Source organism: Lonchura striata, chromosome 1 (genome assembly GCF_050655825.1).
Source record: "Lonchura striata isolate lonStrDom1 chromosome 1, ASM5065582v1, whole genome shotgun sequence".
Taxonomy (NCBI): domain Eukaryota; kingdom Metazoa; phylum Chordata; class Aves; order Passeriformes; family Estrildidae; genus Lonchura; species Lonchura striata.
In genome coordinates this window covers 52,134,111-52,159,344 of record NC_140703.1, presented here as the reverse complement: position 1 = coordinate 52,159,344, position 25,234 = coordinate 52,134,111, and the positions used below count along the sequence as shown (strand labels likewise).

Here is a 25,234-nt window from a genome sequence, read left to right as displayed (position 1 = left end):
TGGTTTTATTTCTAAACAGCAATTTCACAAGAACCAGGTAAAGGAAAAATGTGCTTGAATTCTTGTTTTCAAACAGACTTTCAAAACTACTAGTGATTTTTGGATGCATTTTTTTTTAATTTCATATTTGAGTACCAGATTGGAGACAAATCAAGACTGATAATCAAGACTTGATTTATCCTTACAGCTGCTCCATGCTTGATCATAATTTTCCTTTCTTGTTATTTAGTGTGCAGATCCAATGGTGGAGGGGTGTTCTTTTCGTATTGTGTTTTTATCTCATCTGCTCATCAAAAGAGAGCATTATGTAAATCATGGATTCCCCAAGCAGAACAGGCACATCTGTGTTATCAGTGCCAGTGTTCTCTATCACTTCCCACTTACCTTGAGTGTGGAAGGATCAGCAAGGACTTATTTGCAAGTGAATTTACTTTTTTAGTCTTAATCCATAACTGCCTCCTATACACAGTGATCATGGCCAATATAGTCTTTTTATAACATATTCCTGGGGTGATTAGGTTCCAGCAGATTTCCCAGGATGATGAGTCAGTACTTTCTTGCAATCTATGAATGTTTTGCAGCAACCTGCAGCACTTTGTATTTCCACGTCTATTGAGAAGTTTGTTGATTGTACTGGATGTGAGTTTGATTCTGTGACGAAACAGAATGTTGTTCAACAGCAGATGTTGTTGAATCAGCACAAGAAGACAAGCACAAGGAAGGCTATCTATGACAGAAATCTCATTTGGATGTTCTTGGGCCATATCTTTATCAATTTTTTTAAGAATGGCCTAAATTCATTAATATAATGGTCCCTTAACAGGCAACAGATGTGTTCAGGATTTTCTATACTCGTAATTCTATTAAAGTGTCATTTCTGACAGCAGGTATTTCTGCAAGAGGAATGGGGAAAATTCAGGCAGATCATTTTGATATAATATTTTTGAAAAGTCCTGCAGACCCATCTAAATCTCCTTCCAGCATGGTCTTCAAAGTTCACTTCAACTAGAGCAGCTAAACCTACCTTCATCCTTAAGTGTCATGTCTATAGAGCTAAGGCTGTCTTTCAGAGCCTTCATATCGAATTTTCTTCCTCACTTGGAAGGACTGTTCAAGTGGTGATCAAGGTTGCTTGTGTCAGTAGCTGTCAGACTGAATCACAGAGTGGTTTGGATTGGAAGGAACCTTTAAAGATCATCAAGTTCTACCTTCCTGCCATGGGTAAGGACATTTTCCACTAGATCAGTTTACTCAAAGCCCCATTCAACTTCTCACTGAAAGGAGAGAAACAATCAGAATACTTACCCCCAGAATTAAAGTAGTGTATCCAGCAGACCTAGAGATACTCTGTTGGTTTGCTGAGAAGTGTTCTGGACATGTGGGTCTTTAGCCATACCTTCATAAGAGCTGCAAGAGCTGTTGTGCCTGGGGTAAATGCTTAGCTAGGCTGCTGCCATTGCTGGGATTTGCATGAACAACTTAGAGACCCACCACCAGCTTATTAGGTGTGCTGATACCACTGCTGAGGTTCAAGTGTGAAGGTACAAGCATATTACTACTCCAGGAGAAGGAGAGGTTGTTTAGGATAATGGAGGCTCTGTCAGGTGTTGCCCATATACGGTGTTCACTCCCACTCTCATTCCCATCCCTTTAGGATTGTCCCAGGCTGTGCTGGCACTTGGCCTCAAACAGAACTTGGCTCTGGGAGCAGAACATTTTGTGTGCTTCTGAACTGAGCCATGCACCTGCAGATATGTTTCAGATACAAAACCTTGGTCTTGAGTGACAGGGCACCTGCAGGATGAATTTATAGGTGGTCTACATATCTCAAAATACTCATTTAAGTAATTTCTTATTTATATTAGACCACATAGCACTCTCGTTAATAAAAGTAAATAGTGATGGTTAATAAGAGCAGTGCTGTGTGTGAGGATGACTCCTTGCTGCTATAAAGAAATCTCTCTAGCATACAGTTCTTTACCAGAAATGAAAACATCACATTTAGCAGTCCTTTTGAAAAGAAATGCTTGTAACTATGTCATGCTGTGGGAAAACAAATCTCTGAGTTTCATTCTTATGTATGTAGGGAAGTAATTGTAGTTTTAGTACATAATTTTCTGCTAAAAACATCTAGGTTTATAAATAACTGGAGATGTTAAAAGGACTTCATTCATAGAGGATATTTATTTTAAATGCGTTACTCAAATTTCTCAGTACCAATGGCTGGTTTCAAAAGAGGTTCACTTACGTAAAAGCAATATTCAAAAGCCTTAACTGTGTGGCAAATCCAGAAGCCATATAAGGATTTTGCTCACTAAGAAGCTTTGTACTGAAATGTTCCTTACCTAAACATTTTGGGTTCTCTAATTGCCATCCAAACATAAAGCTCAGTATAGAGTTTTAGATGAGTTTTTCTCATCAAAGAATAGGCAATGCGCTTTTTATGAGAACATTACCATTCTGTGAAATATGCACCATCTATTCCAGTAGTACTGCAGCTTACCAGAGAAATGCTCCAAGCAAAATTTGTAGAAATATGTCCTTTTTTTACATTTTCTGACCTGTAATACAATTTTTAAAAGTTGTTTGGGTTGGGTTTTTCTTCTACAGTTTGAAAAAGTAATTTTAATTAGGATACTTCATGGATAGGTTTTTAAGCCACCTGAAACATTACAATTTAAATCATTAAGTAATACTCTCCTAAATCTGTTTAAAAATTCTGAGCTGTAGTTATTTAGCTGCACAATGAGAGATCACTGATTTGTCATGTATTCTCTCTCTTAAAGAACTTTTGTTTGCAAAACATCTTATACCTCCCTAAGTATGTGACTTATGAAAAAATTTTGACCTAAAATAATAATTAACTGCCTACTTTGAGCTATTCATCTGTAATTTGCAGACAAGGGATATCTTCACTGTATAGCCATATTATATATAAAGTTACATTTACAAAACCTTTACATATACTATTTGTATTTAGTTTTTTCAATGGTAATACTTTATCTGAATACAAGACGCAAAAAATATCAATATTGGACTATTCAGCTTCATGCTATAAGGGCAAATTCACAACATTTCTTACAGCATCTGGAGTACACGGTTCACTGAAAAAGAAACATACTTTTTTTTCAAACTGAATAGAAGAAATAATAAAGCCCAGTACTATATAAATCCATGTTTATTTTGTGTGTCCAGTATAAACGTGTTATTCCAAATATCTAATTATAGAAACTTCTGAACAGGATAGTAAATAATATACTTACACTTAAGCATTAAAATTTGTTTAGTTGTCCAAAATGAAAAGAGTTTATAAGGCTGAAATTGGGAAATGCTGGTATCCATTATCCAGAAAAATCATGTTACCTGAAAATGTCTTGCATATGATATCCAGGCTACCTGGGCTTTAGATCCAGTGAAGCAAGACAAAACAAGCCAGTGGTTGCTATGAGCAATGTGTATGCATATGACAAGCATATTTTATGGTGAGCCTGCATTCCTGGTGCCTGGATTCATACCTGGCTAGGCTTTAAAAGCATGATGGAATAAAACTAAATGTCCTCCCAGACACTTTGGTTTCTTCTGGCAAGCACACAGAAAAAGCAGGACCTGCACTGCTTTTCAGTTAGTTCTCTAAGCTGGACTTCTCAGGCCACAGTTTTATTATATCTCACAATGGGCACCTTCTCCACATTCAGAATGAAGCCATCAGTGACCAGCACTGTGGAGCACATCATAGTCCCATCTTTTTAAATGAAAGTTACAACCTTTGAGCTCTAGTGTTAGAAGCTGGTTTGCCTAGATTCAGAGATGGTGGTTTCAGAATCATAGCAAGACACTTGAGGCACTCCATCACCAGATGGATCAGCTCATCCTTGCCTTCAGCTGTAGGTCTCCACTGTACATGGCAAATCAAGTTATTTTGGTGATACATGTGAAAGATAACCTTTAAAAAGATGCCAGTGTCCATCCAGATCAGTGAAGGGACCTTCTTATGTGTTGACGAAGTGTCTAGTACTAACAGAAAGAGAAGTAGGTTACCAGGATGTGGCAAGGGAAGGATGGTCCTTCAACAGTCCTCACTCAGGTCAGCTAAAACAAATTGTAAAGATTCTCTCTGATTTGTCACACTGCCAATTAAACCTGGACCAGATCAAACTACTCTTCACTGGGAGTGTAAGGTAGGTTAAAGCTAGAACCTTTTTGCTGCTATCCAAGATGCTGGTTCAGAGCATTTTAAAATCAGGGACTGAAATGGTCAGTCTTCTTCCCAAGATGCAACTTTTGAAGGTATTTCTGTTTAACCTTGTTATATATTATCATTCTGTCTGGTAACTGCTTTCTCACTCTATTAAATGTGTATATGCCTCTTTCAGTATTCTTTCATGAGCACATGAATTATTCCCTCCTATCTGCAAAGATGAAAAAGCAAGTATTGCAAATCTACAAAATTCAAAGTCTGCACATGCTTTGGTAATTCTATGTCAATGTGTATGACAGAAAACACATCAAGTGCTACTGAATGATGTAGTAGTCTATGTCCTATATTTTACTATAAACAAATAAAATTAGAACTGCTCTACATAGATCACTTATGTCATATTATTTCAGAAGGTATAAGCAGTATAAGTAGACTAGATTCTGTTCTGTAGATGAAACTGAACCTCAAACATTAACTTCTGGTTCAATCATGAACACTGATGCTTATGCTTATTCAGTATACTACTTAAGTCATAGACAAACTTGTATTATTGCTTCTCTAATAAGTTTGTGAGTCTCTAGAAGGATTAGTTTATGTTCTTAGGAAATACAGAAATCCAAGGAAAGTGACATGTAAGTTACAACACATGAACCCAAGAAAAAGAAGGTACAGCAATTTCATCGTGATTAAAAATGTGGCAGAAAATAAAACTATTGAAAATATTAAATATTTTTATAGTTTTAAAAAATGTTATTACTTTTCTTTTAAACAGTTGAAACAACTGAGCAATTTGGCAAAAGGATACATTTTTTCTGAGAATTTATGAATGCCTAGAAGGAATTGACAGTTGTAATTTACAATACAGAGTTTGTAAGGAACTGCCAGAAAATCTCTGGGGCAAAGGATGATGTTGCTTATTTAAAACGGGCGGATGATACATGGCAAATTAAAGATTGATTTGTTTTGTTGATCATTTCTGGATCAAATATTTGAAATAGTAAATAATTTGTGTTTACTCCATTTATAAAATTTTAATATACTTGATTTTGAACTTCTGACCTGTTTACAATATTACATACTTGCATTCCATATGCAGAATTGCATTTTTCATAGTTCTTGATTTATGTTACAGCTTATATTGTACAACGTATTTAGTTAAGTCATGTTAATGGCATATATAATACGTCTTCCAAGAAAATCTCTGTGTCTGTTTTAACAAAATAGATTATATACTGGTTTTATGCATGCATTAGTCTAAAATTTAATGTTAGAAACTGATGCTGGGGCTAAATAGGAAAATACATTTAATTATTATAGAACTGATGCCTGGAATCACAATGTGTATGCTCAACATTTCAAATGTTCATGTGCTCTAACTGTGAAGACAAAGAATGATTAAAGTTAAACTTTACATTCTGTTATAAAGGCATGCCTTCATGCTAAATCAGTTTTCATACTTGGTTCATAGGACAAATTTGTTCCCATATATTATCCTGGAATAAAAATATTAAAAATAACAAAATTATGTTTGCAAATTTTGCAGAAACTACACAACTAAAGGGAGAAGAGCTGTATGTTTTTCTTCCTTGTATTTGTTATTTTCAGAACTCTAAATACAGTACTATAGAGAATTCATACAATGTGCTACTGCCTTGTGACTAATACAACAGAGAAATCCACATTTTGATATGGAAGTGTAGGTATAAGGAGACTTACTGTGCTTATAAAATAATCTCATTTTGCCTAGAAAAAACTAAGAAATGATATTAGAAGGTTCTAATCATTTAAATTACCCTTCAGAGGAAAGAAAAGGCATTTTATGAAGGCTTTGAATAGTTTTTCTGTTTGACTTAAATAGGATGTTGTGTGTACATTTGGGCCCATTTATAAAAATTTTAGTGCTTGAATATACAGAAGGATCATTTGATACAATTACATGAGCAGATTTTTATTGTTTCCAGTATTTAGCTTTAGAAAATGCATGTTTCAGCCAGAACACAAGATTAAAAGAGATTATCTGTTGCTATTACTGCATTTCCTATCCTCTTTTTACCAGTCTTTTAAATAAAGAAAAGACAGCTTTACTGCGTGTCAAGAATCAAATGGCAGCAGATTTGGAGAGACTTCTAAATGACCGTGAGGTAATCTTCCTCTTTTAGCATTACTGCCATTAGTGCACTTTTTTGCTACTGACTCTTAAACCATGGAGAAAAAAAAATGGTTTCTTTTGGTTTGATATGTTGGGGTTTTCTGTGTCGTTTTCAGCAACACAGGTAACCGTGTCTGTCAGGTACTGGGGAGGGTCTCAGTTGTACTCCCAGTTGTTAAATTCTCTCTGGTGATTTATTGTCTCTGTTCTTTCTTTTCTTATGCCTTGAACAGTGTTTGGGGATTGCAAGCATTTAACAAGAATCTAGATAAAGACAGTGAAATTGATACACATGTAATCTGCAAGTTCTACATTTGCCACAGTATGCCTTAGGATCTCTCTGTGCTCCCCAGTCCTTGCAGCCAAACACTGGACCAAAGGACAGTTCAATTCATTTCCCATACACTCTTTCAAATCCAAAATAGGGATTATGGAGAGGAAACAAGACAATAGTTACATAGATTTCCAAGAAGAGTTGGGGTACACTTTTGTTTACTTACTTGAGTTTCATCTGAGCAAGAATCAGGGTGCTACTGGACTGGATTATACTCTCAGATCTAAAAGTATGCAAAATTGTGCCATTTAGGGAACCATAAAAGCTCCTGTCAAGACTTTTGTCTGAACAATCTGAAAAGACTCATATGTCATGGCGTAGGAGAGAAAATCTGCAGATTAAATGTCTGAAACAGAGGATGAAAAAATTTTAATTAAGTTTACTCTAGGAATCTGAGAATGTGAAAAACACCACAGAATTTTCTGAAGCTAAAGAGTACTGAAGATAAAAAACCAAAATCTGACATAAGCAGCTATTACATCTTCTCCCAGAGCTGCTGAATGATTTGGCAAGGATTTGCAGAAAAAATACAACATTAACAAATAAGAATTATGGATGTGAGGAAAAACAGTGCAAATTATAGATACAGAGTGATGGGACCTCGCTACCCACTTACCTGTTCAGAAAGTGGTCATAGAGGCATATCAGTAGTTCTCTGACAACATCTTTCTTTTCTCTTACTAATAAGAGAAAGATGGAGATACTCCTTTCAAAGAAGCTACAACTCCCCTAAATTATCCTGTCAGAGTTTGGATTATCACTCATTTTAAAACACTATTTTCATGTAAACCTGACTATCCACCTCCTGAAGTCTCATTCCACCTTCAAAATTGTTTTGCCTCTTCTCCTTTTCATGCAATTCATCACATTCCCTTCTTAGATCAATAAACCAAAATCCATGTCATTAATTGGTCCAAACTAGTTTGTCTCTCCCAAGCACTTAAAAAACTCCTTTTTGTTAGAACCAAAACTGAACAGTTCCACTAGCAGCTGAGTCCAAGTGAGCTTCAACTTAAATGAAAACTACTAATTCTGTTTGCTGAGTTCCAAACCAATTTATGATTTAAACATTTCTAGATAGTTTATAAACCTTATCATTATATTCATGTTTTATCATATCCTTATATTAATTATATGAAAAATACTCTGACATAATTGTATAAACATGTAGTGTTTTTTCCAATATGATAGGCCCTTGGCCTAATTTCAGATTAATTTCTTTCAAAATTTCCTGTTCCTACTCTTTCTTTCCCAACCAGTGGTGCTGCCAGCTAGTTATGCTCACAGAGCAATCACACTTGGGTGCCTAGTTTTAGTAGTGTCATATCAATGAGCATGAATAGCAGCTGATTAAAAGCAGTAGAAAGTGATAAAAGAAAAATTTTGCTATGTTTTTTAAGAAAACTATAACATTTCTAACTTAAAGCTATGCAACATTTTTTACATCCAAACTACATTAGCCGCTATAAGTATCATCATAAACTATTCCTGATATGCAGCAGTTTGCTTCTTTGTGTCATTTCACTATTTCAAATTTTGAACTGTGTCAAACAATCAAGGAAGGCTGGCAGAGGAAGGCTTGATTGAAAAAGAAAAGCAAATATTTGAGTCTGAAACAGACTTCTTTAATGTTCTTAATACCATGGATATTAATAAATTGAGCAAATATTTCCAAAATTGGTATTGTTTTCTCAAATTTCTTTTTACATCTGTTAAATATATGACGTATTAGTTATACTGGTTTTGTCAAACAGTGATAATATTTTTTAAATATACGTCTGCAGAAAAGGATATAAAAAATATTAAAAGAAACATTAGAAGTTGCATGTTTGAGGGAAGAAAACTATGAAATGCCAGTACAATGCACAAAAAAAATCTCCTGAGAAACAAAATAGAATCTAAAATTTTTTCATGAAAATGTTTGAAAATAACAGGTAGCTTTTGTGTTTGTATGTAAGTTTAACTTTTGTCAATTCTGTTTATTCCTAATGCAGCCTTTTATTTTTTTACTTCTAATGCAAACTTCTTCCGGTAGTTTTACACTTTATGAATTTCTCTAAAAGGCAGTTATCTCATGTACTGAAATCTTTGTACAGGATAGTGAGTTAGTCTTTAACTCTACTTCTTTGCCATCTTAATAAAAGATTTAAATTTGCGGTAACATCACAATTTTCCAATAATTATCCTTGCTGACAGAAATAAAGAATACAAGTTTTCTCACATCGGGTTATTTAAGAGTTAATTGCATTTAAACAGATTGCAATTTTATGTAAAAGTGACAGGCAACCTGTAAATACAGATTCATACACTTTGAAAAAAAAAGATGAATTACAGGTTTATGTGTTTGGTACATGCTATCATGTAACAGGGTTACTATCAGCCTTGTTCAGTCATTGCACATACTAAACTGTCATGTCTTGTTAGGAATTACCTTGTTGCTCTCATGTTTGCAAGTAGAAACATTAGAATTCTTGAACAGATGAACTGAAGATATAGTTAAGATAAAATGACGTTTAGGTATGTTAAAAGTAAGTGCTAAAAGTACAAGCAAAATGCCAAAACAATGTTAATTCTGTTTTCCAGCTACGTGTTTCAGTAGGTGTACAGTCTTGACTAAAGGTATTCCAGCCTGTGTGGTCTCAGATTATATTAACTCTTTTTAATGGAATGTTAGAGTTTGAGGGGTTGGAAGGTTTTTTTATTTTTATCTCTTTATGATATCAGCTGCATTCATAATGCTGCTTTGAGACTATGATATTTTATACACTTTTTAAATAAAGAACTTACATTCATGATTAATCTTCTCTTTTCACATATTTTAATTTTAGAAGAAGAAAGTTAAAAGTTATACTTTGAATCTTGGAAGAATTTCTGTAGGATTCTTACATGATCTCTTTTCTTACAGGAAAAAATTACACTAGATGTTAATGACATAAAACAGTTCATTATTTCAAATTATATAGACATCTAATTTGATTATTAATCTTATATTTTGCTGTGGGACATCAAAGTGAAGCATAGCTATTTGATTATGTAAAGCCTTAAAAACTTCTGTCCACCCATGAAGGAGAAAAAAGGAAGGTTGGGGTTTTATTCAGACTATATTCTTGACCCAAATTCTGAATTTTCTTGGCCTCCTGCTTCCTTTTTTGTCTGAATTAATTAGTAAATGAATGTGGGAAACATTTTAATATAGTTTTTCATTTAGACCACTGAGAATCTGCTGGTGTGATAAAATTTCTTGGGTTCTTCATGTGGTTAAATGCAAACCTTCCTATTAGAGGGAGTTCAATGGCATTATCAAGAATGAGCAATATCTAGGATGATGTTGGAGGTTCATAATAAAGCCTTCCCAGTGCATTTTGTCTTCTCTGAGGGACCTTTCTCAGAAGGGTTTGGGGTACATAGTATTCTGATGCCATTTGTACACCCCTTAGTGCAAGACAGCAAGAGAATGCAGCCAGGTTTTTCAGTTTATTTTTGAATAAGATATCTTCTTTGTTTTGTCAAGGTATTATTTAATTGCTTTTCTAGATCCACCAGAAAAGCATAAAATATTGTTTGGAGGAACAATGGGGTCTCCCGTTAATAATCTTCCAGTAAATAGTGTGGAGTTTTTTTTTAAAAGGGATATTTCAGATCTGCAGATTTTTTTTTGCATTATTATTTGTAGTCTCTATTCTCGTTTTAATCAGCTGAACTTTACACTGTTGACACTCTTAACTCGAATAACCAAACCACACCAACAGCAACTTGTACTTTTGATTCTTCCCACTAACTAATTAACTGCATGACCTGGCCCCATCTTTGAAACTTATTGCCCACTTGTCTTCGTATAGTCAAGGAAAAACAAGTATGAAAGATGTTTCTTCAAAGAATAAATCCAAATTAAATTATACATCATGCCTGAGTGACCCAATAGCAATAACACTACCTTACCCCTTTGCTCCTGATTCTCCTCCTCCCTCCTCTTGTTTCACCAGCTCTGACACACTTCTAATGATGCAGTAGGACCATTCTGATCACTAAACAAAAACCTAACCTGGCCAGAAAAAAAAAAAAAAAAGCCCTACAAAGTCTATTGCTGTCTGTTAAGTTAGCAGTTTGAATAATCTTTGGAAAGAGTCCAGCAAAGAAAAAAAAAAAGCAAGTAAAAATATTTATATGTAAATATTACTTACCTGTGATAAAGAAGGCATTTTGTGTCCAAAACTGTATAGAACATCAGCTTCTGTGCTATCCTTTATCTGCATCCAAACGTTATCCTTTTGTGCATATAGTGGGCATGTAACTTAAAGGCACTGAAAATGCAGTTCTCTGTTCTCTGAGTGCTAAGGTTAAGTGGGATGAATCCACTAAATCTTTTTGGGGAAGATACATAATAATTCCTTTTATCTAGTTTGTTGGTTTGGGTTTTTTTTTCTTTCCAACAGTCGGCCTTTGACTAAAAGAAATATTTACAGTGAGCTCTGTGATCCTGGCAATTGCATTGCCTTTCATGCTTGATGCATTTGTTAATATATTGTAACATCAGAAGTGCAATTCTAGACTTTATCCATTGGCTTTTAAACTTCAGATGAAAACTTGGAAGGGCAGTCTGTCAGCACTCAGATGTTTGGCAAGAAGTTTTAGTAATAATTTCCTGAGGTTACATTTAAGAGGTTATAAATTTGCTATGCTTTGATGTATAGCATTGTACTATTTCTTCAGAAATTTAAGATGCAGATGTGTCATAATAAATAAAACTCATAATGTGCACAATTAAATCTATTTTAGCTTTTCCAGTTCAAACAGAGTGTAGAAACCGAGTTCTAAAGTCTTGAAAATTAACTAGCTGGGGTATATATTATTTATATGAAGTTCATAATCCACTGGGTTTTGGGGGGGAAAAAAGCAAGTAGAATAAATGGAGTTCTTTTTATGTTTGAAATAGAAATACTGTAGGAGACCTTAAAACAAAAAATGAGGCAGTGGTGTAAGAGGCACTAATAGAAGACTTTAACAGGTGTTCATCAAGGCCTAAGATCAGTTTCTGTTTGTATGAATACAAAGGACTTCATTTACACTATTTTTTTAACTGCTTGAAATCACCTGTATGTGATGCAGTCTGGCAATACAGTAATTTTTAACCTAAAAAAGTAAACTAATACTATGAAATAATTGTCATAAGAATTAGAAGGGTAACATTTATGACATAAATTCTGCAAATTCAGGCTGTTTACAATAACCATTAATTTCCTGCAATGCAATTGTTTATGCAGACATGATTCATTATCAGTCCATGAATATTATACAACAGGTAAGAAGATATGACAACCTGCTGATATTTTGTCTGCTTTACACATCTGTGCACTCACTGTACATTAGCAGCTGTGCATACAAGTGATAGAATGTATACTTGCTGAACTAGTCACCTGCCTTATTGACACATTCATGTGTTACTGTGCCAAAGCTCTTCAAGTGAAGGTAGCAACCAGAAACCAGGCTCCGGCTGTCTGCTAGGGGACAAAGTAGAAAACATGTAGTAGTAGCTTAAATAAACCTGGTTGATATCAATCAGTTAAATGGCTACAGACACATGGAGTTTGATTGCTATTTGTTTACTTAAATCCATTTAGCTTATGTCAGGAAATGGTTGTGTCACTCAAATTGAGTGTTAAGTCTGTCTAAATATGTGTACGTGAATTGGTAGGAATCTTCAATTAGATCAGGTTCAAATTTATTTTGGTTAACTATTGCAAGCTTTTATTCTATTTAAAACATATTAAAGAATAAAAAATTCTTAGTGAGCTGTTCGTGCTGAAAATAGTCTACCAGATTAACATTAAAATGCTAATTGCCTGAGCAATTATGTTGGGCTTACTTTCCAATTGGCAGGTGAGAAGCATTCCAAGTGTGATGTGTAACTCACCATTTATGAGTAAACCTAATGCTTTTCTTTTAAAATCATGTTACTCTTTCCCGTTCCCAGGTTTTCACAGTTTCTTATCAATATGTCAAAATAATCCTATTTATTAACTGAATTTCTCTGTGGTCTTCACTACTGTAGCTGAACACCTGTCTCACAAATATTATGCCCTCAAGTTAAACAGAAAACTATTACTATCCCTGTTTTGCAGAAGCAATAATAGAAATAAAATAAATAGTGCTTTTTGTCCAACTCAGTTTTGGACAAAAAGATCATGAAATAACTATTTTCTGTTCTTAATTCATACTACACAATATTGCCTTAACTTATGCTACAGAATACACAAAAGAAATAGTGCTTTGTCCAAAACTCCCTTTTTTGTGAAAGAGCTTGAGTTCATGTGTCCTAGTGCAATATCTTACAGCCATTTTTTTTTCTTGCATGTCTCAGTTCAAAAGCCTGAAAAGAAAATCTCCTTAGTGTTTATTTTTCCTAACTAGACACAAATTAACTCTCTTCTCTTAGTCATCTTCTTACATAGAAGCTGATTGCATTTTGGAAGCAGTTTCACAAGCAATTACATTTTCACTTTGTATCATTCTGAGAATTTGCATTCATTTTTTTAATCAGTGTCTCCTGAAAAAGGCCACTTTCCAATGTCCTGCCAGTCTCTTAAAGATTAACTCTTAAAAACTTAAAATGTAAATTGAAAAAAGTTTTTACTTTATCTGTAGGATGGATATTTTGTATTTTTTTATATAATATTTTTTGGGGGAAAAGAAGATAAATTTCACAACAGGCTGGAGGTCTTAAGTGAGTGAGATTAAAGGTCTAGTTTATTTTGTCCTAGCAAACACAAGGTGTGGTGGAATGCAAGAAAAGGAGATAAGTGTAAGGCAATATTGTGCAGCATAAGTTAAGAACAGAAAATAGTTATTTAATTATCTTTAAAATGTAAAAATCTGACTTATTTTTTAGTTTTTTATAAACGGTTGCCAAATGCATTTTCCAAATGTGTTTAAGATTGAAGAGAGTCCATGTGATCAAGAGGAAAAACAGTTACTAATTAGTCATACTAGGATATGCATAGTTTGTGAAGGGCTCTAAGCATTTTTTCAGAGCATCTATAAATTATCAGGCTAAGGTTTCCAAGGATTTAGATAAATGCTTATGAATGTTAGATGTGAAACTTGGCCACATGAATTTCAGAATTCCATGACATTGTTCCAAAATTTTAACGTTTACAGTGTTTGAGAATCCAGTAGTCTCTGTTCTTGCATTCATCTTATGTCAGTATCCTGCACAAAATCCTGGTACTTCTCAATAGTTATCCTGGGTTTTTTCCCACAAGAGTGAAAGAAAAGTCAGATGTTTTTATTCTTTTTTTCCTCTTTTGTGGAAATGCAAGGTGTCCTGAAGTATCTCTGCTTTACCTTACTTTGACCATTCCACTCTATATTACCAGGGTTGTTTTTCATGTTGCCTTTGGGGACTACCCCTCACTAATAAATTTTCTGTGCCCAGATTTTAATTCCATCTCAGCAATGACCTTGAGAATTCCAGATGAGTTTTCAGCATTTCATTATTAGTCATACTTTAAAGTCTGGCTAATACTATCCTTAGCTGTAATTAAGTTATGCTGAAGAAGATTGACTAGGAATAACCTAGGACAGAAAGCCAATATGTTGGATTTAGGAACCTGGAGAGTAGCAACAGCTGCCATCTGCAAAAAAACAGACATGGAGAGAAGTTCAGACGCTCATAAAAAGCTTTGGAGTCGTAAGGGGGAGGGCAGTACGTGTTTAATCAGGGATGGAAGCTTAGTGGATAAAAGGAGAAAACTGCTTTGTTGGGGAGAGGGGAAGGAAGGGCTATCTGCAGGGGTTGGGAAGACACGAATGAAAAGATGTGATTGGTAACAGGTGCCTTCAAACAATCTCTATCTCTGCCTCTTCCCTTCTTTTCTGTGTAAAAAGATTGTACACGATAATGTCAAAATTATTTGTGTTTCTAAAGTGAACGACTTCCTGCTCAACTATGTGCTCCAACTTGTTTTATATTTTAAAAAGTGCTGATGTACAATGCATAGCTCTCTTTTTAAATGTTAAGCCACAGAGTAATTATCATTTTTCTTATGCTACGTTTATGTTCCAAGATTCTAGTTTCTATTAATGTTCTGCATGTTTTCTAAGTAGATTACAGGAACATTTCTGCATCACAAGTAAGCCCCAGAGCTATTCTCAGCTTTAAGCTTGGAGAAACAAAGTGACATTTACATAGCTAAATGAGTGTAGAGGAGCTTCTGGCTCATTTATTACAAAGAAAAATATGCTCTTAAGCAGTAGTTCTCATCTTTTTGTTATCTATTTTGTTGCTGTCAAGCTTTAATAAAAATTGAATTCCAAATAGTACTGAATTTAGTAAGAGGAAGGACTTAATAGCACTGATTCTTTTATTTGAGCTGTATTATTCAGAATGCGTTACTATTTTTCATATATATTCTTGCAAGAATTATCTTTCTATTCACAGGGCTATACAGTAAGCAGTTGTATACTAAATAGGAGGTTTCATAGGCAAAATGCAACATATATATATATATATATATATATATTATGGGATGGAATTGGCATGTGTATTTTAAATTATATGGTTTTCAATTGAAGGGATCAACTTTTAAACAAGAAATTGTTAATTGTTGATTAATCTGAAATTGTTCAGATTTTCTCAACATGTATCCCATGTTATATTCTTTTTTTCCTGGATTGGTTATTTCTGTCTTATTCTACTGCATATCCAGCTGTGTAAAAATTTTATTTTTGCAATTGACTATTACGAAGTGGAAAGTGAATTTAAATATTCTGTAAGAAATAGCAAAAACAGGGAGAATTAAACTAGAATATTACCATCTCAGAAAATACTGTAACTTCTACATAATGATGTATGAAAATAAGGCTGTTTTAATACATTAGCATGTTAGCATCCATTTCTTGTTAGGTGAACTTACTCAAGAAAGCAAATTTTTTATTAAATGTTGAGTAAATGAATGTCACAATGGGTCAGATTAAAAAAAAAGTATTTGGAGAATTAGTCCTAGTTACAATTACAAATATATTTCTGATCCACAATACAAAAGTATTGTGAAAGTAAAAAAACCTTAACAATTAGATATACTAGTTCTGAATTATGAAACAAATTATTTCTTATTTTTGTTCATAAGTTAAAGTGTTAAGAACAAATTTAAGATACAGCTGAAATCAGCAAATATTTTGATGTATCTGTAAAGATAGAAGCTGTTCTCTGCAGTGACTGGAACATTTTATTGTTGTCACAGTTCTAATGTGTTCACCTTATAAAACTGGAAGTAGTTTGTAAAACCATATAGTCACAGATCTGTCAGTTCATTTTAAGGTTTTTATATGCACTGGGATATAGAGAACTAGTGAATGAAGTGTAGTGCAGAGAAGCTATCAACATCCTGCATATGGTGCATCTTTCCACAACCCAGTTATCAACTTCATTTGTTTGATCAGGACATTTCATACTGTTCCAGTTTCCAGCTTTACAGTGTGTATCCGTGTGCCTTAGATGACCATATGTGCAATTCTCACACTGAAATTCTTGCTGAGTTCTTGTATTTCCAGCACAGCTGCAATTAGGATGTGACTATGTTAAATACACTCTGCCTTACTTGAAGGATTGAACAATGATTTGTGATGTTTTCTTGATTTCATAGGCGGTTGTTAAAATCTTCTTTGAGCTCTGTTATGGATGTAGATTCTACTTCTGGTAGGCCCAAGCTCAGGGGGTTCCACTGTTGAAGCTGAGTTTGCACCCCTTGTGCCACTGCTTCCTATCTGTCTGCAGTCTTGAATAAGGGAATGGACTGGCTGACCATTTGCTTCATTTTGCTGTCATGTCAAAATGGTGTTTCTGCAATGTCTTCCTCCTGTTTCACAACTTGTCATCATTAATGGCTGTTACTGTCCAGTGTTGTGAATTCATGTTAATGGTGTTGGTCTTTTTATCACTTCCAGCCAAAAAAGGGAACTGATAATTCATTCCAGGCTATAGCCTATCTTCTCCAGCAGAAATAAAACCTCTGAAGGACAGTTACAGTTCTTTGTGTGAATTCTCAGCACTCCTGAAGAGGAGACATTGTAGGTACTACTTTTGCTTGAGAGTCTCATTCCTTGATAATGACACATATGTCTCCTTTCTCTAGTGCACTCCAAAGTTTGAGTACCATACTCAAACTTCAAAGTGCTCTATGCAAGTCATTGCATATGTTGAAAGGTAGAACCAGGTTCTGTTTCAGTCATCTAGTCTGTTGTTGTGTAGAAATATGTTTATGCCAAGAATCCATACAGTAAGCTTTGTTTGTTTACCTCCATTTTAACTGGTGAATTCCAGTGCTGTCAAAGAGTACTGCCAGTGTAAAGATCATCTGAGAAGTCACTTGTTAAGTGACTAAGTGGCAGAGATGGACCTTGCCTAATTTAAAATATATTGTGTAGGTAACTACACCTGAAAATCATCTAGGGATTTGCAGTCAGAAGAAAGAAACAGGCACCATTATGGTGTGATTTATCATAATCTCATTTAAAATAAGCAAAATTAATAATACTTTTGAATTTCTCACCAACAGCAATATAAAGGGATCAGACAAACAAGTTTGCCTAGCTTTAAATATTATTACTGAAGATATCAAGATGCATGTGAGGAAATCCAACCAAATATCCAATCACATATTCCAAAGCCAAACTGCAGTCAGAGTTGTCATATGTTCCAAAGCCACATTGCAATGACAGCTCTCACAAAGATCCCTGTCCACCTTAGTATTAGGAATTAAATTATATAACTTATTAAAATCCCTTTACTATCACAAGAGTTACAGTAGAAGTCTAAGAAGGATCCAAGTAAGGAACCGCACAGGACTTAGTAGTGTGCAATATCCTTAGTATTTTCTCTACCATTACCTGATATGCCCATTAAGCTTGATCCTAGTGAACACCTTGAGACAGCCAACTGTGAAGTCAGCTGCCCTGCCTTTTTCCAGATTAGGATAATTTTTCCTCAAGAAGGAGATACAGGAAGTATAAAACTTCATTTTTTTCTCTGAATCCTCTCTTGAAAATTCGTATATTGAACATGAACTTTAATTCTCCAGAGACTGAAAAATCATTCCGGAATATGCTCTTTACAGAATGACTACTAAATGAATATAATATTATTAAATGCTGGTTTAAGTTTCTCAAATCAAGGTTCTTTAATAAACCTCTAGCTTCAATTTCTGAACTCTGTTTTTCCCTGTGCAGACTTGTTTGAAGACTACAATAGCTGAATAACTAAGAGGGAACGTGCATGTGAAGACAGATTGCACTGACTTGCCATGAATATGTTTTTCATGCCAGTATGGCTATCTTCCCTCACATGTATGTTCTTATGTATTTATTGGCTTTATTGTTAATGTTATTTTATAAATTAATGCAGCCATAATAGTCACCAGGCTGCTACATTCCAAGCTACTATGTGGCTTCCACATTGAGAAGAATCCAGTCTCTGGTCTCGTGGTGCACTAAAAGTCTTTTTGTGAAGCAAAAGACTTTTTTGTTCAATCCCTTCCATGCATGGGGGGTGTGCAGTCTAAACTCCAGACTGGATACATATTTTATTTTGAGTTGTAGTTTAACCATATGGGGACCATATGGCAGATAAACTGAAGAATACCAGCTTTCCAAAGGAGGTCCTGACCATACATGCTTTGCTCTCACAGTACAGGAGACTTAAGGATTGGGAGTGAGAATACACATCTAAAATCATCACTTTAGTGCTTGACTCGCAAATTTTGAAAGACCTTAACTTTTGATCAGCATTCCTGAGGGAGAAGACTTCTAGTTTTATCCTTCATCTGATTTTGACAGTGAAATTGGTTTTCTGTGCTATTCTTTTATGCTGTGTTCTTCTCTGGGAACACTTGTCAGTCATCAAAATTCAGTGGTTCTGCCAGAACCTGATACATTTTCTAGGGCAGAAATCTCTTGTTAAGCTTCCACAATATGAGTTCTTGCTTCAAAATGGAGTTATAGTCTAAGTGAAGTTTGTAATTTTAAATTCATAAATATATGCAATTTTAAATTACATATAGAATTCCTATATGTAGGATTTTTTTATGTAGCCAAAAGTCAAATGCCACTTGCCATGATAAAGTTTCAGTTTCAGTTATCTGAACATACTATTATCAGTGTTGCTTTTGCTTTAGAGGACATTTGCCTGAGTCCAGTAACTTTCAGCTTTACTGCATGAGGAAAGAGTCAGATTTTAGTGATATGAAAAAGCCATTTAATTTACCATTAGAATGAGCTATCTTGAGACCAGATAGGTATATATCTCTTCTTACTGAGGAGTTCCAACTGTTTGATCTACGTAACACTTCTTTTCAGGATCATTGTATGGACATTATTTGAGATGCAAGACTTCCTTGCTGTAAGAACCTAAGAATTGACATGTATGTGATTGATTCCTGTTAGCCAGTTACTTTTTCTTGAGACTGTTATTTTGCATCTGCTTCCAGAGCATGATATATACATAGATATGTCTCATTAACTGCTTATATAAATTTACACAGTTATTATAACTATATATACAGAAATATAATATTAAGTGCTAGCACAAGCTTTTGAGTGCGCACAGAGGATTCTTTCTTCCTTTGATTATAGTTTCATGACAGAAACAGAAAGAAAAAAAAAATCTGTTGACAATCCACTGAAAAAAAAGGAATTACTATCTTGATACTATACTTGATTACAGTAATTAATGTAGGCATTTCTTTCACATACTTCATCAGTTACATGATAAAAGAGCGCCTATTTAATCCTCAATCATTTCCCACGTGAGACAGTTCTTTTTCATTTTGCTATGACAATGTAAGTTGTGGTTTTGTTATAATACCTAATATTCTATTCATTTTGAATTAGGAAGACGTAAACTGCACTTTGGGTACATGTATGTTTGAGTATGTATCAAGGACATCAAAACCAATGTTAATAGAGTTCCTTTTATAGTATCTGTAACTCAAACTACATTTATATTTTATATGGCTGCATGTCTTATTTTTGCATTTGTTTATCTTCTAGTTGCATTGCTGGTTGAAGGAATCAAATTTTATCCTTTGTATTCCAAAACTGATCTTCAATCTCCATTTTAATAGGTACTATTTTAATTATCCATAACAGATAAAATCTATTTTAAATAAACTACAGCTTATTTTTACTTTTACTTTAAGCTCAAACATCATTAGAAAGTCTCTGAATTTTCTGAAGTATGTGTAGGTAATACCCTTTTTTATTTTACCTTTTAAAAATTACTTACACTACTTGTTTCGTTCTTTTAACAGTTTTAAAGCCTGATGATTTTCAGTTAGTTCCACAACACCAGTATTTAGCCTAATAAATCAGCAAGGTAGAATTTGGGAAATATGCCAAACCAGAGAACATTTTAATTAATGGACACTGTGGAAAAGACTGCTGTCTATCCTTTGTCTGTACCTTAATAAAGAGTCATAGAAACACTAAAGTTGGAAAAGATCTCCAAGATCATTGAGCCCAACCTTTATATCTCCTTCTCTGCTTGTATATTGGCATACAAAATTGCTTTTGCTATTTTTAACTAAGGTTGTTGGACATAACTTACCAAATATAAATGGAAATGAGAAAGTAGTTTCTTCTATTTACAATGCAATACATGTTACCTTACTTCACCTTCTGCTATATCACTCCCAGTGTTCTCAGTCCATTCATTCTAATGAGTTACTTTGAATTCCAGCTCCTTTTCTGGTTATGTATGCAGAATTTTCAAGTATTCTTTTATAGTTCAAGTAATCTTTACTAAATATGAATTAATATCCATAAGTGGAACACAGGATGTTAGATTGTTCTAAAGTATGAATCTCTGTATGTTTTGGAAAAATGACCAAGTAGATAATCTGTAGTGTGAGAGCTTGTTCTAAAAACACAGTTCCTTTTAAGAAAATTAATTTGATACTTCAAATCTGTGTGCAAGGCGAATTATGATTGCACACTGGCTATTCAGGATGAAAGTTGTTTTAGGCAAAGTAGAAGCCTGAGAAAAGTAAATGATAAGGAGTGTGAGGTGAGAAATGGATTCAGCTTATCACAACTAAATTTAGGTATCAAAATGAAGGGGTGTGTGGTGAGGTATCTTTCTGTGCTTTATAGTTAACAGCAGCCTAATCAACAAGACTAGTGTTACAACACCAATAGTGGCCCAGTTCTGAATGGAGTCACTTTCCAAGCTACATTGTCCATAATGGAAAATTCAATTATTAGCTCGTGTTTAGATACTTATGTTTAGATATAGCAATTTAGGTGTTCTAAGTTTGAGTGAAATCTCACTTAATGTGTCACATAGCTCATTACTTTGATTTTTGGACTTGTGCTGGTACACAGAGCAACATCCTTAAAAAAAATTCATTGGGTAGCTGTGGGCAGACTTGCAAAATATTTAATAATATAGTCCTGATTCTTGTTTGTGTGGGTGACACTAATTGTATGTAAGCACTGTTTTTGTGCCAGCTGCACAGGTTACGTTTTTCCTTGTGTCATCTTAACCCACCGTTTTTTGCCAGCTGCATTGTTTTTCATGTATCTGCACTGCCACATCCCCACAGAATGTTGCGTAAATGGTGAGTGGGTGCTTGTGTTCCTGTAGTTTGTGACAGTGAGACCAAAGGTGTAAAGCCAACCCAGGGAGGGGCTGGGTGAATCCACTCAGAGGTGTTGGTACTCATAATCCTCCCAAGAATGATTTCTGTATGGCTGTCCAAAGCCAAAGTCCTCAGACCTGGAAGCCTCAACACAGTGATGTGTGTCTTGTGTAGCATGCTTATATGTCCAGGAGCCAGCATGGCAAAGACCAAATACTTCCCCAGAGAAACTGAGAAATGCAAAACTTTAGCATCACTGTTTTCTACAGTGCACTGAGTAACTGCAAGGAATATTGTAAGTAAACAATTTGCACAGCTCTGCCTGGACATAGAAACATGGACTTGACACAATAAAAAGTAGAAGGATTTTAATCATCCTTTTCTCTTCACATCTTCCTTTACTTAGCTTATCCTGAAACTAGTAAATGTCCTTCTCCACAAAAGATTCTTACCATCTCCTTTGAACCCTCTACCTGTTTTCCCCTTCTTTCACAAGGTCTTGTTCCCACTGGAACAAATCACATATTTCTGCTAAGTACAATCTCCAGAGCTGCTTTTTCCTTGCTACTTTTCTAGACCAACTTGCTGGATTTTAAGATTGGAAAATAATACTTACAGAATCAAGGTAGCATGCCAGCAGTAGCAGGTACTCATGACTGTTTGGAACTTGAAAGTGAAGGTAAGAATTAAGATTGTGTTCAGGAGTACAGAAATCTGAAGAGATGGTTAAAATTACTGCAGTTCAAGACAGAGTTTTGTTTGCAGTTTTTCCTGTGTTGAATACAGCAAATCTCTTGCAAATATGTTGTGGCAATTTTCTTTCCTTGTTTAGCAGTACACATACCAATAATTCTATTGGATTCAGTGTTTCTTGTGCTATTTATTTTGCCAAGTGTCTTAAGGTCTGTCTTACTAAATGAGGAGGGGGTTTGAAACAAATATAAAGACAACCTTAGCTAAATCCTCTTGATAAATTTGGCTGTGATGTCAAAATAGCTTCATTGTTGTGGACTAATTTTTCATCCCCTCTCCCCGTCATTCTTTCCTATAGCTTCACATTAGAGAATCCTGCTGTCACAAGGGAAGCTTGTGTGAGAGCTGACTCTCCAGAGCTTATTCCAAGTCTGAAAACAGACAGTGCTGTCAAGTACAGCACAGATTCTATTAAGTAGAGAAGACTTTAAACTGCCAAGTGGATCTTGACACAAGAGAATTTGACCCTACACATACAAGTTTCAACTCTGTTTCTGAAATAAATCTGTGTGACAGTTTTTGGGTTTTGCCATGTTCAAACGTGCAACTATTTGGTCCACAGAATAACATAGTTTAAGTATAGGAACACCATTTGCTAATGTCAAAACATTGTTTATGTACAATTTAATCTCCTGTGATGGTGTATTTATTTGCTGTATACTTGCTTGAGTTATTTTCATCAAAAAATTCTGTCTATGTGTTGCTTTGGCAACATCTTTGCAGAGTTTACAACTTTGAAAGACATGTTGGCATCAGCTATGCAGTCCTTTTAAACAGCTGCTCTGCAGTCATGCTGTTTCAACATGCCACCACACATGGCTGAATTATGCAAATAGTTAATATTAAATGACTGAGATACAAGAACAATTTGTACACTCGATAAAGCTGGTCTGTGGAGTGTAACTTCCATTCATATAACTGAGTTACTGTACCACAATTTAAAGGCTTCAGCATGTTTCTTTTGACTTTGTTTCTTGAAAAAGGCAGCAGTGGACAGAGAGAAGGTATATGGCAGGAGTATTTTAAAAGGCTGAGGGTTTTTTTTTAACTGATTACTGATAATTCAGTGAAAATAGAAAGTGCATCAATGTAATTTTCCAGCAGGTATTAAATAGGTAAGATTTAACAAATACTTGTCATTCAGCTATAAACACAAATTACCCTTTTCTGGCTGAGAGATGAGACAGAATGTTAATTATATATAAGGCTAATACAGTAACAGTTGCTTATTGAAGACAACACCATTTGTAAAAAGCAAGCAAACCAAAACATTAATATTTTAAAACATGTAAAATTGTCTCAAAAGTTACACTGAAAGGCTTTTCTACTGATCTTGCTCTTCTAATTCTACAATAATGAATGCTTTAAATAATACTACTAATAGTAATAATAGTAATCAATGCTTTACATTCTGTAACTTATTTTATGGTAATCATGCCTTTTACATGGGGGGGAGGGGGAATGTTAGAAGGTAGGTGTGGTGAAAGATGACAAATGATGTTCAGTAAAGTCAGAAAATTATATGTTTTTTCCTTTATCACACTACTGTACATTTTGAGTAATCCGTTTTAAGATTTAAGTATTAAGAAAAGATTACATTTTTAATTCAAATTGTTTTCAAAGCAAACTACTAGGATATCCAAAAAAAAGGCTGCATTTCTATATGTTCTCATTCCTTGTTCCATACTGGAACTTTCATTTTTCACAAAACTTCTTTTCCATTCTGATCCTCTTTTTGCTGTACATCCTGTAAAGGTTCTTCATTGATTTTTATTTTCTAATCTGAATATAAAGAAATATTTCTAGTAATGTATTTATAAAATTTCTGTGCAAGATCTAGTGCTCAAAAGTACAAGTTGTCACAGTAATTCAAATTAGTTTTGTACACTCCCTTAGTCTGAAAAATAAATGCAAAAGAATTCAAGTGGAATGGAAGTTTAAGTTAAAAGAGATAATGTGCTTCTTACTACACAGTAAATGTTCTCTTTTATAGCCTTTAAGCAAGACAGAATTTGAGTTGTGTAAATCCACGTGCCTGTTTTATTTTCTTACTTTGCTAGGGTTTAAGTAGTAATCTTATTAATTATAGGCAGTATATATTCTTTTTTATATTTACTGATCCATGTTTGGTGAACATAAATTTATTATTAACAAATAAATATTTATAGGTTCAAATTTAATTTAACTTAATAATTTAGCATTGTTCTTTTTTGGTTTTATAGGAACTAGCCAAAATGAAGCAGTTAATTTTTACTCTACATGGTAAACGCTGTGAACAAAATCTACCTCAGTCTCATATTGATGTAAAAAGTACAACTGGAAAACAATCAATCCCTGTGGTAAAACTGCTGCCAGAACATGAAGAAGAAAATATATTTACACCTAAGCCAACGTTATTTGTAAGTACTATGATAAGAGTAAGTGCAAAGACTTCTGATGGTTCTCCTCGCTTTTTAAAAAGAAAAATGTGGATTCATCCTTCCGGGAGATGTGCAATTAATTCAGCTCTTTATGTATTTCAGGTCTCCTCAGTCAGTGTTGAGGAGAAAAATTAGAGTGTGTGATGTTTTTTAGCTATTTGGTTTCTTTCTATATTTTACAGCCACAGCAAACCAGGTATTTAAAAAAAAAATACCATTGTTGTATTACAATACTGAGTGGCTAGCGAGATTTTAATAGTTATAGGGATTCACAGACCATGTATACTAATTTAAATCTACCATGACTGTATGTAAGTGGAATTTGTGCATGTCTCTATTGAGAAGCAGGAGTGAGGAAATAGGTATATTTCTGCATACTTAAATTGATGTTTATCAATGTGTATGTGTGTATCTAAATATATATAAAAACTAGAACACCAGTGTTGATATCGCTTCTGTTGCTAAGGAAGCCTGATGTTATAAAACTAGTATAAAACCCTGTTTTATTCCTTCAGAAACTAAAAGCTTGAATTTTAATATTTGAAGTGGCCCACTTCAGATTTAATGCCTCTGCTATTGGAAAGTTTCGTGAAAATGGTTTAGAAGTTTCTGACTATGACTGTGTTTGAACTGATAGATTCAAGACAGCCAAACTACAATGCTGAATCACAAAGCAAGTCACAACTCTTATTTACAAACTTCATGATGCTACCTTTCTCTGCGGTGAACTGGATGTATCTACATTGCATA

At 34.3% G+C, this 25,234-nt stretch overlaps 1 protein-coding gene across 17 annotated transcripts in view; it reads left to right on the top strand.

Annotated features, from left to right (window-relative positions):
• Positions 1-25,234, top strand: part of PIBF1 (progesterone immunomodulatory binding factor 1) — a 106,641-nt gene that overhangs the window by 76,998 nt on the left and 4,409 nt on the right. For 14 of the 17 annotated variants that reach the window (XM_021548014.3, XM_085594118.1, XM_085594080.1 and 11 more), the window contains 2 exons: positions 6,255-6,339; positions 24,287-24,463. In XM_021548014.3, the coding sequence (XP_021403689.2) occupies positions 6,255-6,339; positions 24,287-24,463 (262 nt within the window). Of the gene's footprint in view, positions 1-6,254; positions 6,340-24,286; positions 24,464-25,234 lie in introns of those variants that run through there. The other 3 variants (XR_014958835.1, XR_014958827.1, XM_085594129.1) reach the window with 3 other exon arrangements.